At 44.3% G+C, this 17,402-nt stretch overlaps 1 protein-coding gene across 1 annotated transcript; it reads left to right on the top strand.

Moving 5' to 3' along the window:
- The first annotated feature begins 142 nt into the window (after window positions 1-142).
- Window positions 143-17,212, top strand: UBE2QL1 (ubiquitin conjugating enzyme E2 QL1). Its single transcript, XM_031589190.2, has 2 exons — window positions 143-1,457; window positions 15,900-17,212. The coding sequence occupies exons 1-2, from the start codon at window positions 651-653 to the stop codon at window positions 16,029-16,031; spliced, it is 939 nt and encodes a 312-aa protein (XP_031445050.1). The 5' UTR covers window positions 143-650; the 3' UTR covers window positions 16,032-17,212.
- The last annotated feature ends 190 nt before the right edge of the window (window positions 17,213-17,402 follow it).

Below are 17,402 nucleotides of genomic sequence, written 5' to 3'. Positions count from 1 at the left end.
CGCGGGGTAGCGGGCGGCCGGGCGGCGGCGCTGCGGAGCGGGACGATTCCGGCGGCAGCCGGCGGCTCGGCGCGGACACAGCGCGGGGGCTGCGGCAGGGCCCGGCCGCGGTGGCGCCGAACAAAGAGCCCGGGCGCGTTGCGCCGCGGCGGGCGAGCGGGGAGCCGGTGGGAGGCGGGTGCTGGGAGCCTCCGCCGGTCCCCCCGCCCGGGGGAGGTGCCAGGCACTCGGAGGGGACCGGCCCGCCGGGGATTGGCTCGGGTGGGTGTGAGCCGAAGGTGCCGGGGAGGCCATCTGCAGCGCGGGGGGAGGGGGCTCTCCGTTGCGCTTCCCTTTTATTTTTTTCTTCCCTTCTTTTTCACGGGATAATGGCCACGGCCGCCGGGCCGTGATGTCCCCGTCAGCAGCCCCTGCGCCGCAATGCCGCTCGCAGCAGCCCTAGCGAGGGGAGGAGGCGTTTGAGCGGCGGCCGCACGTCCTCCCGCGCCGCCGCCGCCTCCCTGCCCGCCGCCCCTGCGCCCGGAGCCGAGCGGCGCGGAGGGGTCCCCGCCCGCGCGGCGCCGCCCCCCCCGCCCACCGCCGGGGCTTCAGAATAAAGATAGAGAGATAGATATAAAATAGCGGCAGGAGGCACTGCGGCCGCGCGCAACATGGCCACTCTGCTGCGGAAAATCGGGCTGATCCGGCTACACAACCGGGACACGGAGGACCCCAAACACCACCACCACCGCAGCAGCCAGCAGGGCTCCTCGCTCCGCGGCCGGGGCGGCCCGAAGAACGGCAGCAACAAGCCCCAGCCGCAGGGCCCCCCCGGCGGCGGCGGCTGCAGCAGCAGCAGCAGCGAGAGCAGCCCCGGCGGCCGCAAGACCAAGAAGGCGCCGGAGCCGGCCAAGCAGCCCCCGCCGCCGCGCTCGGGCGGCGGCCGGGAGAAGCCGCGGGAGGCGGCGCGGGAGCCCGGCGCGGGTAGGGAGGCGGCCCCGCAGCGGCCCGGCTCCAGCTCCGGGCCGGGCTCGGCGCCGCTGGTGCCGCTGGCGTCGGGCTCGGGGCCGCTGGCGCCCGCGGGCCGGCAGCAGCACTGCACGCAGGTGCGGACCCGACGGCTGATGAAGGAGCTGCAGGACATCGCGCGGCTCAGCGACCGCTTCATCTCGGTGGAGCTGGTGGACGAGAGCCTCTTCGACTGGAACGTGAAGCTGCACCAGGTGGACAAGGACTCGGTGCTGTGGCAGGACATGAAGGAGACCAACACGGAGTACATCCTACTCAACCTCACCTTCCCCGACAACTTCCCCTTCTCGCCGCCCTTCATGAGGGTGCTCAGCCCCCGCCTGGAGAACGGCTACGTGCTGGACGGCGGGGCCATCTGCATGGAGCTGCTCACTCCCCGCGGCTGGTCCAGCGCCTACACCGTGGAGGCCGTCATGAGGCAGTTCGCCGCCAGCCTGGTCAAGGGGCAGGTAGGGGCCGGGGGGCGCGGGGTGTCCGTGCCCCCGCTGGGATGGCGGCCCCGGGAACGGCGGGGCTCTGCCTGTGGCTGACCTCGGCCGGCCGCAGAGACGCGGGGCGGCACGGAGAGGCGAGGGGCAGGTACCCCGCCGTTCCTTCCCGCGTGTGTGTCGTCCCTCCTCTTGGCTGTGTTGCCGGTGGCATCAAGGTGCATGACGGTCGCATCCTGTGCCCCGAAGCAAGAGGGGCTCTACAGCACGCAATGGGGCTTGGGGCTGGAGCCCTTCGCCAGCTGGTCAGCCGTGTCTGCGGGGCCCCATACCGGCTGGCTTCTCGTGTGAAGTCCAGCCTTTGGTGCGGGGCTTTGTCTGCCGCTATCCTCCGCGGTGGCCTTTGCAGCCTGTACCTGGCTTTGCTGTGGCAGAGCTGTGCCAGCTTCAAGTGCCGCTGCCCAGAGGTAGCACCTCATGCAGGGTGACTCTGCAGCTCCCTCTCTCCCCTCCTCAGAAGGTTCCTAGCTCCTCTGGCCCTCTTCTCTCATCTGTCCCCAGCTGAATCAACACATTCTATTTTTTTTTTCTTCTGCAGAATATCCTTGGGAGAGAAGTAATTCATAAAGTGTTTTTAATAACTGGGTAACTATTGGTGGTGGAGCCCGTTGTTGTGGTCACTGTAGCAGGCAGTGTAGCGTACCCATGGCTGAGTTAGGTGGTGTTTCTGCTCACCTCACAAATGCCCTTGAGCTCTATGCCATGCACAGCTCCTTGTCAGTCACTGCACGATGCTGTGTAACTTCTTGTATTCATATCTTGGAAGTGAGGAGAAGAGCAAATAATAACGTATTTTCCATTTGCTTGGAAAAGAGAATATCACTCCTGTTTGCCTCTGCTTGGTTTGTCTTAACACAGAAAATATGGGCGTTCAGTGGACCCATTTGTAAGTGGCCTTTTCTGCCTTTTCCTTGAATGATCTGGGCCTACTTTGCTTTTTTTCAATCAGATTAATCAGATTGTATTTTTCTCTGCCTTTCTTTTGAAGAGGTCAAGTTCTCTAGGTCACCTTGGTATATAATTAAAAAAAAAAAAAAGCAACCTTCATTTATGTGGAGCCCATTAAGGTGTACCAAAGTTCTGCAGCTTCTCCTACTGTGTCACACAATTTATTAACTCATCTCTTTTTACAGTATCTATATTTCTTGTTATTTTTAACAAGAACCTAGGAGGACAGTACTAAATTTTCTGCTTTCCCCCCCCCCCACAACAATTCAGCACATTTCTGCAGTAACAGATGTTGAGTGTTAAATGGTTAAGATTCACTGACATCATAAAATGGCGCAGTTAAGAAAAACACTGAATTATTGAATTATACAATATATAACTACATATTTATTAATACTTCTCTCTAAATCCCGTAAGAGTTTTCCCCAAAGTCATGGTAGTTTCTGATACTGAAGGATGTTTATGAGGGCATCGTTAGTAGGCGCATTTAATATACAAGAGTTTCAATATACAAGAGTTTCAATAACATTCTTTCAGAAGTTCAAGATGACAGTGTGTGGGGGGTGAAATAAAAGGGTGAAATAAACGGCTGCTGGTAGCTTAGTAGCTCACTAACTGTGAGATGCTCAGAGTGTGCATTCCAAAGTAATAGGTGATATTAACAATAAATTAAATTTCTCAGTTGCAGATGTGTAATCTGCGATGGGCTGCCGCTCTGTAACTGTAGCCAGGCTCTGTGTAATGGGAGCCACATTTCTGTAATCACACTCTGGTTATGTAATCTTGATTCAATTGCATAATATGGCTCAAAATACAGCAGACGCTCCTGGATCCCTGTTTTGGTTTTTATTGTAAAGGTAATATGCTTTGGGCTGTAGTTTTTAGAAAGAGAATACAACAGCAGAAATGTCGGAAGTAGAGGGTACTGTATTCCCCTGAGCTGCAGGGCTGGTTTCAGGTAATTCCTATCATGCTGTAGGCAGTCTCACTGCCCGCAGTGGCTCTTCCTGAACAAACAGCAACAGCCTCAATCAGGGTCATGGTTTAATTTCTGAATTAAAAATCAGCAGTGGGTGGTGGGTGGGTGCAGCACAGCTCGTGCTGAGGTCCAGGGCAATCATCCTCAGAGACCACCTTGCCATGTGGGTCCCACTGGGAGCACGAGGCTGTGGAGACCTTCAGGAGAAACGTCACCCACGCGTGGAGCGGTGATGTAGCATGAAATCATCGTAAATAGTCAGGGCTGTGACACATCTGAGGGTGCGTGTCTGTAATGCGAACGCAGATGTGAGTAGGCAGGGCTGAACTTTCCACCAGCATGTATTTTTCCTTTTGACAGTTTGAATGATAAAATGAAGGTGGTTGATTTCATTCACTATTTCTTTCTAGTGCCATTTTGCAATACTAACTATGGCATTGCTGTTCTGTGCTGGGTTTTAGTTCTTCAGGGAAAACTGTAGCCCTTCTTGGTATATCAAGTTGTTGACCTCTGAATGTATAGAACCTTTTTATTTATTTATTTATTTTATTGACAAAGTGGTGGAAAAACTCACGGAGCTAGCACTGAAAATACATTTTGAGGCAGTCAAGACTCCTGACAGTTTCAGATTTTTTGACAGACACTGCAAACCTTTTAGCAGAGCAAAAGAAAAACTGAGAGAAATTGTTTTGATGTCTCTCAAGTGAAACATCTAATTCAGGAGTTTAATTTTTAGGAAGACTTGAACACGGCTGATCCACAGCTTGAGATGTTAGGTCCCAATTCCCAAACTCAAGCAGGAGTTTTAACCTGTATTGGATTTTCATGTAGGATTCCTCCAGGTTCCCCAGGCAGGATCCAAACACCTCAGGTAACATTGCTTGGAAAATGTTTTACATTATGGGATGCAGAGGCACTCGTATTGGCCCAGTAACTATTTTGGGTTTCTCTCCATGTCCTTGTTTCCTATTGGAACCCTTGAATTGCATTTTTTTTAGATAGCTTTTGTCTGGAAGAAAATATTTTAATGGAAGAGAGATAATTTCTGTTTGAATGAAACAATTCACCAACCCCAAACTATGCTTTTTTCAGTTTTCAAGGGAGGAAAAAAAATGTTAATTGCCAAACAAGTTGGGGTTTGTTTGGTTGGTTGGTTCAGCTATTCAGCTGAATAAGTCAATTATTCACACAGCCCTAGTCAGTATCTTGAGGGGAATTCTCAGTACATCAAAGGCCTAAGACTGTTTATCTGTCTGGAATCCAGAATCTTATTTTATAAACTTGGTGTTGTCCTTAACTCAACTGCAGCCTTGGATTCAAGGGGACGGTGTAGAGTCAACCATTTGCTGGCTTCGCCCTCTTGGGCAGACACTTGGCTCCACTGAGCCCCAGTCAAGGTTGCCATTAGCCCATGGTGGGGTTAGGAGCTAACCCAAGGAAATACTAATCTGGGGTGATGCGAAGGAATTAATGTGAATGCCAGTTGTTGGTTATCTTGAAGGCAACTGTTCAGCATTCCTGCCCAGCAGGACCTTCCATGTCTGTCCTCTCATCTAGGCTTTGGGAATGGCCTGCCGAGTGGTGCCCTCACAATAGTCTGAAATTAAGGAGAGGGATTTAAAAATGCATCTGTTGCTCTCAGTTTCCTGATAGTTGTGATGGTAAGACTAATAACGTGTGCAGTTGGGTGAAGCAGTGGCAGCAGCGCCAGTCATATGAGAGCACTGAAGGAGTGGTAGTCTGGTTGTGATCCTCACTGAGTGACGCACATGACCCAGGCTGGCATGGGGCTCAGGAGCTGGCTTGCATCTGAAGATGCTGCAGATGATACAGTCCCGAAGGAAAAACAGACTTTGTCCAAAAGTGGAAGAGGATTTTGAATCTTTTAATGCACTAAACAAAACACTAGCACTTTATATTTAGAAGAAAAAGATACTGCAGCTTGTTTCCTTGGATAATGTTAGCAGGCAGTTGGAAAAATGAAATAAATCCATGTTGTTTCTCTTCAGAGAGGAATGATTTGACATTGGCTTAGTAGCAGCTTCAAAGAGGACAAAACACGTTGGTGTTTTTTTTTGTTTTGTTTTGTTTGTTTTTTTGAGAACGGCCAATACAGCTGCATAGGATGCCTTGAGGAGTTTGTGCCTAAGCTGGCAACTGTTTGGTGCAGGCCATCTTGTCCTTTTTCTGAGTTCCATGGCTCACTCCATGGAAGCTCAGGATAGGTCTACCAGCCACAAGTAGCTGTCAGGTAGCTGTCAAGTCTGCAGGCAGGCTTGTGGAAAAAGTTCTTTGTTTTGAGGAAAATAGGCCTTCATTCTGCCATATAAGAAAATATGAGGAACACAGGGATTTTCTCAGGGCATACTGACTGGAGAATCTGTAGTCATGAGTGCTCCTGCTGATGAGAACTTCTCTGTAACGTTTTAAATCAAAGCCAAATGTAATCTGTAATTAAGATTTAATTTCCTGTAGCAAAATTTTTTGAATTCAAATAATTTTTATTTGTGCATTGTAACTTTAGAAATACCTCTGTGTAGCCTCTTTGCTGGAAGAGAGATATGGCTTGCATGAACATTAAACTCATCTCTCCTTCCATTTTAAAAATACTGTATCACAGCTGACTTCTACCAGGAGAAGTGGGCTTATTTTATGAAAAAACAAACACAGAACATAGCTGTTAATCATAGTCTAAACTACTCCCTCTCCATCCTTTCAAACAAAAGTATGAGAGAGCAGATAGCAGATGGGACTTGCATGGCGTCCAGGGTGTCAGCAGGCTCCAGGTCTTTCAGATATGTATAGCAGAAATTAATTGCAAATCCATGAGCTTTCCTACTCCAGGTACTCAGTTTGAGGACTGCAGGCTTGAATACATCAGCTGATCTCAAATGCTGCAGAAAGTTGTAGAGGACTCAGTGGCCTCTGAGTTGTTTGGGGCCATCTTCCTATTAGGATCTTAAAAATAAAACTGTGTTGCTTTTAGCTTTTGATTTATTGCCTGAGTAAATGATGCCGGTTGCCTTCAAGGTTAGGACTGCCACTGAATACATATTGACTAATATACAGAGATTACAGAGGAGACAAAGAATATATTACAGGGTTTGTTCCCCATGAAAAGGTATAAATGCTGTGTTGAAGAGGTAACAAAAAATATTGTTTAGTTATAGAGACGAAAATCAGATATATTGGCCTTCAAAGGTTTCTCTTTTATTGCAATTGAGAAATCCCTCATTTTCAAGCTGAAGTTTAAGAGGGAGCATAATATTTGCCACATTGAGGTGCTGGGAATGATGAATGGGCTGGAAAAAACACTGTTCATGTGTACTCTGATATATTGCTCTTCTGACTATAGACTCTATTATTATGCAAATATATTCTACTGAGAGGAATGAAGACACAAGGATTCTAACTCGTTGAAGTAGGAGGCAGCTTTAATTCTTCTAAAAAGCAGAGGGAACATAATCTCCATTTTACCCCTTCAAAGCACAGAAAGGGAGACTTTTAGAGATTTTTAAAAAACATTTAGCTATCATTCTCAGTGTTAAATAGTCATCAAATAAGAAAAAATCACTAAATTGAAACAAACCGCCTGTTTTAGAACATGCTTTTATGGCAAGTGGAACTGATTCTTCAATGCAGTACTTGGCTGATCTTCTGCATCAAAACTCAAAAGAATCAATGCTTTGGTTTATAATAAAATTGGACTTGCTCAGGAGAGCAAAATTTTTCCTTAAGCTGTAGAAGGAGTCCTCATTTTCTTAAGAGAAAGTGTTTGGTAGGGTGAGCTGTAGTGTTTGCGTGTTCTGTCAGATACTTTGTGGAAGAATTGTATGTTTTTTCAAATGCAGAAAGCCTCGTCCCTGAGGGGTGACATGGTGTTCTCACGGAGGAGTAACCAAAGCAACCTACTTTCTGCTGTGTGAAAGATTTTTTTTTTTTTTTTCTTTTACAGGCTAGCCTTGAAAATAGGCTGTTTTCCTAGCATCTGCACAGTGCCCAGAGATCTCCTTGCATGACCAGAGTCTTCCAGATTGAAGATTTGTAACTCTGAGATAATTCTGGTCCTCATATGGTGGGCGTCTTACTGTTAGGCATGTCCCCCAATGAGAGTCTGCAGTCACAACGTGGGGTACTGGTTAGGTAATTTAATAGGAGCTATGTTTCTTTTTCCTGCCTGAGCTCTTTTGCACTGATGAGAGACAGTGAATATCTCTTTCCTTGACACATTCAGTCCTTCACATACGGTTTCCTGTTCACAAATTATCTTTTGCAATTGTCAAAAAAGGTAATGCTGATGTTAGGCACCGGGGGGGATGTGAGGATTGCCAGGTGCAATCACTCTGCAGTTAAACAGGGAGAACTTTGGAGGCTGTGGTGATTATCCTGTCTGAATGACTCAAAATATATGTTAAATTTAATATGTGCAGGATCCAGTTGTCTGACTTGTAAATTGGATGCCAGTTTTCTGTCGTGCTATGAAGAACATGTGGCTTAGGGCTGCCCTGCCTGACACCTCATGCAGCCTCATACTGTGGAGTCATTTCTGCAGAGCGCTGAACGCTCCTCCTGGCAGGTTTTAACTCTCAACAAAACCAGTGGTAATCGCATGGGTTTGGGAGTTGTAGGACAAGCTGCATGGGATGGTGTATAAGCTAGAGAGAAACATAAGTATGCCTCAATGAAAATAAATAGGAGCTCTGTACTGATCTATGCAGAGCAGGCAAGTGGGCACCATACTTCAGATACAGAAATGTTTCCTGTTTTGAAATAGGATCAAAAAGCCAATCTAGTTTTGCACATTCCTGTTAAACACCAGACTGAAGAGTGCATCAAGCATGCCTGTACTCAGCTGTGTGTGACAGATGTGTGCCACATGCCTTCCTCTTGCACATGCAGAGCCTGTCCTTGGAAACTGTAGTCTTATCCCCCTCTGTGGATTTGTGCATGTTGTTAAAATTGAAGCTCCTCATTGATTTCATTCTCTTTTCCACGAGTCTTCAGAAGCCCTGGGATTTCTGCAGTGACTCCTTGATAAAGTTAAAAATCAGTAAAGATCCCAGATCTGCATGCAGAGAAGAGTGAAAGTAAACCTGAGGAAGGAAGAGTAAGCCTGCGTTATGAAATGGCCCAGAGCTCAGATGTTTCTCATACTTAAGTTTTATGAGCTGTAGAATGACTATGTGTTTCTCTTGTTTCTAGGTTCGTGTTATGAGTGGTAGCAGCCCCCCCCCAATTTGCTGTGTGACTTATTTCCTGAATATGCACCCTTACAAAAGAATCACAAAGAAAAAGAAAATATTGATTAATTTTGTCAGATTGTCTGAGGTTCTTTAAACAACAAATTTCCTATAATTTTGACAAAATTAAATATTTCTATAAAGTATACTCAGAATTGAAGTGTTTAATGTGGGAGGAAAATTAGTCTTTAGTTAATAATTTCAATTTCCTTGTTAGAGCATTTAAGCTGAACAGTGGAGATCAAATCTAGCATTTGGGTTTTGCGGCTGACTTCAGATGCAGCTATGGGGAAGTCATATAACTTCTCTGCAGTCTTCTCTCCCATCTGTGAAGTACAGATAACCCTTTTTCCGAAGGTGCTTTGAGGATACGTGCTTAAAGCAGTTGGAAACAAGGGTTCTGACTAAGATGTCCATGTGCATCAATATGAAACGTATCACAGTCAGGAGATGAAGGAACAAGTGCACTGGCTTGTGACACTAGTCCTACCCAATTTGGTCTTACATCATTTAAATGTTCCCAGAGGTAGTCTGCTTTTTACTTTTGTTTGTTCAGTTTCTATTGCTATGGTGTACCTTTGAAACATGGAGACAGATATTGCAAGCTGGGCTGTGGCTCCTTTGTCTGCAACACCTCTCAAAAAGGATCCTTTGCTTTGTTTTGAGTTACTTTGCTTCACAGCTGTGGCGGTGTTCAATCTGGGTGACTTCAGTTTGGTGATGTGGAGGACCTGTGGACTAGCGCAGAGAGGGCTGTCATGCCTCTGGCTTTTTCATATTGTAAAATCATATCATAGAATGGCTTGGGTTGGAAGGATCATCAAGCTCCAACCTCTCTGCTGCAGGCAGGGCCACCAACCTCCACATTTAATACTAGATCAAGCTGCCCATGGCCCCATCCATCCTGCCCTTGAACACCTCCATCTCACCTGGACAAAGCAATCACCGTCAATAACTGTGCAGTGATAGAATGGAAAGAGGTACTCCAGGGAGCTTGGCAGAAAATTGACACAGAAAATGAGCCTTCTGCATTTGGTCTAGCAGGTTCTCTGTGGTGGCACGGCTGTCTCATGATGGAAGACCACCTTATTTCTGATCTAACTCGTGTTGTAACTTTGGGGCTGGAGGCAAATTTCAAGGATATAGTTGGCTGACAAGACTTTCTTGTTCTTTTGCCAAAACAATGTTTGTCTGACTCCTTAAATGCACAAAATTCCTTAACCCTCAGCTGTGCTGAAGCCGTGCTACTGACTGCTGTCCTTAGAGAAAGGCAGGGAGGAGCAGCAGCACAGTGCCCTGTAGCAGTCAGGGATTGGAGCTGTAGGTGTTCGTATTGATTAAAAGATGCTTGCACCAAGCAAGGGAGTGTTAATAATTGCCCAGCTGGAACTCAGACTTCTTTTCCCTGGACAAAAAAGGCACATTCCCAAAAGGAGCAATTGATAGGATGCTTTAAAGCTGGAACTTGGTGAGTTTCCACTTCTTTGTATGGATTATCCTTAAAAAGGAGATTAAAGAAAGACAAGGAAATACGGCTTCAAAAACCATACATTTGCAGAAAAACATCATGCTTTTAATTCACTTACTCTGCAACATTAACAGTATTTGTCTGCATCGTTTGCTGTAGTGCTTTGTTGTAGCTAGGCAACATTTACCTGTTAGTGCAGTATAAATTGTTTGCAGTTTCTGGGACCTGATCAATTGTGTTTATGTGAAGGAAAAAAGAATTAAACCATGTAATCAAGAGGAGGAAGTGTGTGTATTACAATTTAACAGTGATATGGCACATTGCAGTCACTGCCCTGAGAGCATGACAGTAGCCCACTTGAGCATTGCTCTGCTTTTGAATGTTTCTCTAAAGCTGGTAGAAATGTTTTCCTCAGGAAACTTGTTTAAACATTCTAGAACAGGACTGGCTCAGTCTTAACTGTCTGATTCCTCCACTGCTTATCTGAACAGATTTGACTGTGTTTGCACAGTACGTGACTTTGCACAGTTGAGGCCCAAGGCCATTAATCAGTCACCTGAGTGGAACGTGTTACATACCAGAGCCTCACGCTGTGCTCCAGCTCTCCAAAAAACCTCTAGTTTTGAATAAGCTGTGGAGGACAACAAGATGACGTGGGCACATCCTTCCTGTCCTTGGAGGGATCACCATGGATGTTGTATGTAGCATAGTGATTTGCTACAGCCTTTTGAGTCTAAACCTCTGCTTTTTTTTCTCTCTATCAACATTTACCTAGAAGTGATTCACTACAGGCTGCTTCTTTCTTGACGTGGAAAGCTGTGGTATGGCACAGCTTTGTGCTGACTGAAACGCATGGACTACATTTAACCCTGTATACAGAAAACAGCTGTGGTTTTCTTGGAAGACCAGTCTTAAGTTGTTTGCATATCAAGGATTATTGAAAGGAATGCAGGACCAAGGGTTTGCGTTAAGGTTAGTGCTAACTCAAAAGCCTCTCAGCTTCTTGAGCGTATTAGATGTGTGCTGTTCGTAATGAATGCTTCTTGTTAACAAGCAAAGACAAAAAAAAAAAAAAAAAAAAAAGGAAAAAAAAGCCTGTGTGTCACTGAAGAGTTTGCTTTGGCATGTCAGAGATGTGTACCACAGGGCTTGAGGCTGTTTTTGGAATCACCTTGGTTATGAAAGGTCTGGTGTCTGCTTCTGGTGAATCTCTGCAAAATTGAGGCCTGGTACATGGGACCTGCATTGCAGCACGACTGAGTGAGACCTCTGTCCCTGAAGGATTCAGAACGTGGCTGTGCAGTGCTGCTGTGAGCTGGGCCTGTGTTGTGGTTCAGCTCCAAGTGCTTGGTTGGGCCTAGAGACCTCCAGAGGTCCCTTCCAGCCAGCATGTCTGTGATTGACTGACTCTATGAGAGGCCAGTTCCCCGTCTATAGTCAGATAGTGCTGAAATTGATACAAGGTGGAAGAGCACCATACTCTGTGCTGTGCCAGAGCTGTTGAGTTTCAGCCTGGGAGCTACTCTAATTGGTTTGATGAGAGAGATAAATCCCTTCATTGCTGCCAAAAAAATTCCCTTGAGGCCATCCTGAGACTGGAAATAAGGGAATGAATTTCAGGACTATTTTTCATGGCGCATAGGCTAGATGTGGGCAGATAGATGGTTGGAGTTGGATTCTAAGCTGAAGAGCTTCAGGCTTCACATTTAGGATCTCTGTACAGGGCTTAAATCTGTCTGCAGACCACTTCATGACATGATGTTGTTGGATAAGAAAAGATACAGCACGTTCCTGATAGTGGTGCCAAGTGACTTCAAACAGCTATTTGACATTGAGTTTAATATTGGTGAGGATGTGCGTCACTGTCACGCCATGTCCTCCAGGAGAGGACATGCTGATTGTGCTGATGGTTGAGGAGAGTGTGGAGCTACTGTGGCGTCACTGGGAATTAGAGACCTCCAGAGGTCTCTTAGAAGATTTGCCCACAGCAGCTTTCAAATTTGGGTGCCAGACCATATATGAGGCTTACTTGTGTTCTTTTGCTGTATACGGAGGAATACTCAATATGTCCAATATCCTGTAAAGGTGACCTGCAGCACCTGCCAGTTACCTGGCAGTTAGCAGGCTTGTGGACTAGATCCTTACCAGTTTTTTAGTCTCGACTTGTGAGTTTGGGTGAAGATGACACTGAAAGCCTGGCACAGCAGGAGCACAGATTCATGAGGAGGCTCAGTGCAGCACATGCCCTTCTGCATTTCAGCATGGCTGTGTAAACCATGCTGCGTCATTACTTTCACCTTTCATGTTTCTAGCTTGTTAAAATTACATCTTGGTAAGTACATGAAGTTACAGCAGATGGCAAAATCTGAAATGTTCTCTTCAACTCTTTATTTTAATTAGATTTTCAGTTATTCCTTTATGTAAAGCTCTCTGCGAGTGTCTGAAAGTATTGCGAGTACTTAAATAAGCTCCTGGTGCGACTTCTCATAGCTAAAGTTGACACTAATGGCTTTATGAAAGGTTTTCTTGGATTTTCTCTGTTTTAAATCTTTTGTGGAATGTGCTGATCTTGTTCAGCTATTAGTTTGATACTTTTCTTGATTGGGTGCCAGGCACCTCAAAACATCAGTGATGCAAATGATCTGTGTGCCGTGCCATGGCAATAGTGACGCGTTTGGTTTGGAAATCAGTCACAATGCAGTTGTGCACAATTGAGCTATGGCAGTGCTGTATTTGCATAATGTATTTACCATCCTTTTCATATTTACAATATGCGGTGGCTCACAGTCTCCTGACCAAAGTTAACATGACTGTACGTTTAGTTAGCAGTCGAAAAACAAGTTGTAGTCAGAGCTGGCAGCAGTGCCTGTTAAAATTGTTTGATGATATTTTATAACTATGCACAAAATGCCACTTTTAGTTAAAACTGGGAAGAGTTTTGTGGACATAGCAAAAAGGTAGAAGTCCTTATCATGGTAGATACCACTCTAGTGTCAACTTAAAATCATCCAAATTATTTCATCTGATGTAGTGATATTTCTCAGATTTATTTGAGGCACCAGGAAGGGAGGCTTTCAAACCGCAAGGTTAAATTTTAAACAAATTATAAACACCTGGCAGGTATTGGTTAATAAGAGACAGTGGTGACCGTATTTGCTGTATAAACTTATGGAAATGAGTTGACTGCATCCAGTACAATTAGGTGATCTTTGATGGCACAGTTTACACTTAACCTGCATGCAGTGTTTGTGTAACCTGCACACGTGATTGTGTTTTAGAAATGGCTTTATTGATTTATTACAGTAAAAGGAAGTATGAGAAGAAAATCATGGAACAATGCTCATTTTGTCTCTTGCAGCTCCAGTGACATTTCAGGTGGCATGATGCTCACTACATTATTCTGACACCAAACAATTCTTTCCTTTTTCAAAGCAGTAAGCAGTTGACGCTGAATGTGAGTGGTAGCTGCTCTGAATGCCAAGATCCTATTTCTAGGTACGGAGTAGTATTAAAACATGCTTAAAACTAAAGACGACACAGATCACACTGTGCTAGGTGCTGTGCAAACAATTCAGAAAGGTATAAAAGCTTTAAAATTATAAAAAATTGCGTGTCAGATGAGATGGCAAATTGGTCTAATCTGTAAACAAAGTACTGAATCAGGTTTACATATACATTGAAAAGTATTTAATGGATGACATTTTGAAGGCGTAATTTCCCTCACTAATTTTATCTTCTGGTGCAATTTGCATTAACTTTTCCTATATTTCTCTAAGTGTGCTTCCAATGGAAGGTTGGACTAGGAAAAAGAAATACAGAATATGTTTTGTAATGACTGTAGCATATAGAATTTAATAAGTCGATGTGAATGCGTTGTGTGTGCAGCAGTAATGCTCCAGGGAAGAGCAATATCAAAAGTAGCACTTGTGAGATTTTGAAAATGTTACCTAGTTTTATTTAATTACTAATTGTGTCAAAACTGAAAAAGGAACATTTTCTAAGAAAACTTGTTTGTGGGATTAAGTGATTACCCTTCAGACCACCCTTGTTTGCAAAACATTAATCCCCAAATTAGCATGGGGGTAGGGAAGTTGTCTTGCTGTTCAGATTAGCAGATTATTGGAAGAGAAAATATACTGCCAATTTATAAATGGGGGATAGGAAGAAAAGCATCAAAAGGTAAAATAGTTGTATCTGAGAAAACCAAGGAGGTATAAATCAAGAGTGAAATGAAGTTCCTAATCTCAGGTTTTCTGGAAGAGAAGTCAAAGCACACAGGAAAATGACTTTTAAGGACAGGAATGTGAAACGGCTTTTTTTTTAATGTCCTGCATCTATTGTTTTGTTATAACAATAGTGGTGCTGAACAAAACGGTATCCGTGCATTATTTTGACAAATGAGATGGCTACAGAAGAATCTTACTTATTTAGTGGTACTCTGAGGATAGAGTTCATTGTTTTCTTTTTTCCCCCATGTTTTATTCTTTTTCTCCCTGCAGCTAATCATTTTCTCAGTAATAATAATTGCATCTTTCTGAGTGAAAGAGTGCAAAAAATAAGAGCCTGCTAACTTGGATCCTATGGTATTTGCTCATCAAATATGATATATTCTAAAAAACTGCAGGCTGACAAGTTGGAGAAATTACTGTACTTGATTTTAATGAACATCTATTTTGTGACAAATCCAATAGGCATAAATGCTTTAAAAGGTATTAGTGCGGTAGAATGGAATAAATTTACAGCTATATTTCTTTCTTCTGCTGCTTTGTAATTGACACGGACCAGTGTGCAAAATAAGGTGGGCTATTAATAACACACTAAATGTCTATGTTGCCATGCAAGGATTTGAAATTATATACTGTCATGTGTTTAGAGGTAATATTTAATTGCCAAGTAATAAAAGTGCAGTATGTTTAGATGCATATGTATTCAGGTATTATCAAGTCAACTCGTTGTGAGGCAGAAGTATGTAAATGGGAATTCTTTTATGTAGGTTGGAAGCAAGCAGGTGCTCCTGCCTGCAAGAAATCCCAGGGCTGTTTGTTTCTGACAGGTCAGAGGAGAAGACAAATGAAGTGTGTTTCACGGGAAAGGTGCATTTTGTAGTGATGTTCTGCATTAGCAGCAGAGTGTGGTGGGTTGGATACGGGTAGCACTGAGATGGAGCAAGCAGAAATGCATCACTTTTGTGGTGGTTTTCCAGTCATCGGCTGCCCCATAGTCAGTCTCACCTCAGACCGCTTTACGAGCGTGGCATAAAAATTGCTCAGAAATGTCTCTCTGTCTCCTCAGCCCCATTCTGGTTCCTGGAGCATGGGGGTGACCTGCAGAGCCCCTCTCTTTAGCAGCAGGAAAGGGCGTAGCAGCAGAAAGAGTGCCTGCTTAGTGCTGCTCTTGAACTGCACAGTGAGGGCTGGCACGCAGAGTGCTGTGGAGCAAGCATCCCTGCCTTCATTTGCACAGTTCACATGCAACAAGAAAGAGCAGTGAGCCAGCCCAGAAGGGCAGTGTGCCAGCACAGGGGCTCACTGGGGAGAAAAGCCCCGCAGAGGTCTTTTATTTATTTATTTATTTTTCCATTACTGCCTTATAATGTTTAATGATCTCTAATAGCGTATTTGCCTGCCCCACTTTCCAGTTTGGGAGCTATGCTTTCTGGGATCTGCAAATGAGTGCCTAATGCCTGGAGGTGTTGAAGACTTAAGCTATGGTTTCCAGCTGCGTATATTCACATGCTTAATGAAGGTTTTCTCTTTTGTTCGGTGCAGGGCCGTATCTGCAGAAAAGCTGGCAAATCAAAAAAGTCGTTCAGTCGAAAGGAAGCTGAAGCAACATTTAAGAGTTTGGTGAAGACCCATGAAAAATATGGGTGGGTGACTCCACCCGTCTCTGATGGCTGATGTTAGCAACCCGCACTTAACAAAAATGCTGAACAAAAGTACTGTGACATCTCCTCAGTGCTGTACACCGCCCATCCTTTTCTACTTCAGCTTCAGTTACATACCATGAATGTCAAGGAGACATCTAAGTTATTTATGAACAGATGTGTTTACAGAGGGAGAGGAAAAAAAGATGCTGTTTAGGATTATGTTTCAAGACTGGAGAATGGTCGTCATTGAAGTCACTTGAGCGGATGTTGAGATTGCATCATTTGCCCCCATACAGCCCACATTGTCTTCAGCTTCTTTCCATGACAGCAGCACCAAACAGCAGTACTGGAAAGTCTATCCATTACTGCTCAGTTCATTTAAATGTAAATGAAACAGTTAATATTTAATAGGGAAGCAGTGCATTGCAGGTACATGTTTGCTGTGCTGTTTATCTTTGTCTCCTAGCAGGTCAACATAACTTGAAGATTTGTCTTTATGTGGAACTGTGGTCTGCTGTGACTAAATTTAGACCTCATTTGTGCTCTATATATGACCTTTAATTCATAAATGAAACAGGAATTAAAATGCTGAAAGGTCTTAGTGTTGACAAATTATTAAGTGGAATCACCCAACCGGTTACAATGTGCTATCTATGCTGATACTGTGATGTGCTGTTCAGAAATAAAGCAGTGCAGTTAGCTGAAGGTTAGGTGGTTTTTTTAAACACATCCACACCAGGGTTCGGAGTGGTTGGTGGTAGCAGAAGCATAATTACCCTACCAGAACCTTCTGCAGTCGCATGTGGCCCCTCAGTTCTTCAAAACGGCAAAACAAACAAGTGGAAATGGACAAAGCAACCTTAAAAATTGTCTGCTTAATTTTAAAATGATATGCCAGTAAGAATTTTTGAAGCAAATGAAACATGGTTTGTAAGATGATTTGCATGACTGGATTTTTCTTTTTTCTTTCTACTCAATAGACATTGTATGTACTTAGAGCCCAGTATCTGAGAAAACCCACTGATGTATATAAGTGTCCTATTATTTAATCATTAAGATTTAAGTTTTCTGGTAAACAAATGGAAAAACTTTCTTAAAGGACTCCATAAGCTGAAGGTAATGTTTAGAATGGTATAAGAAAAGCATTAAAAATGTGGATTCTGAATGGAAAATCGTATTGGACACATGCTGAATAAAATCACCAGTATCATTTTTGTTGCCTCAAGAATTTAATCATTTTGGCCAACCTTTGTATTCAAAATAATAGATTTCTTACTGTGAAATCACATGGTGGCAATATTTTAATTGAAAGCAGGACAGTATCATTTGTAAGAATCTAATCAGGAGGGGGAAGAAGTACATGCTTGAAAATGCTTTCCTTTGCATGTCTAACACAAAGCCA

This window comes from Phasianus colchicus, chromosome 3 (assembly GCF_987193195.1).
Source record: "Phasianus colchicus chromosome 3, bPhaCol1.hap1.1, whole genome shotgun sequence".
In the NCBI taxonomy this organism is placed as follows: Eukaryota; Metazoa; Chordata; class Aves; order Galliformes; family Phasianidae; genus Phasianus; species Phasianus colchicus.
Note: the sequence above shows the minus strand (reverse complement) of the source record. Positions and strands in the feature narration are given on the sequence as shown.

Coding starts and splice junctions, on each gene's coding strand:
- UBE2QL1 (XM_031589190.2), top strand. CDS start 651: ATGGCCACTCTGCTGCGGAAAATCGGGCTGATCCGGCTACACAACCGG. Junction 1,458..15,899: donor CCAGCCTGGTCAAGGGGCAG/GTAGGGGCCGGG, acceptor TGTTCGGTGCAG/GGCCGTATCTGCAGAAAAGC.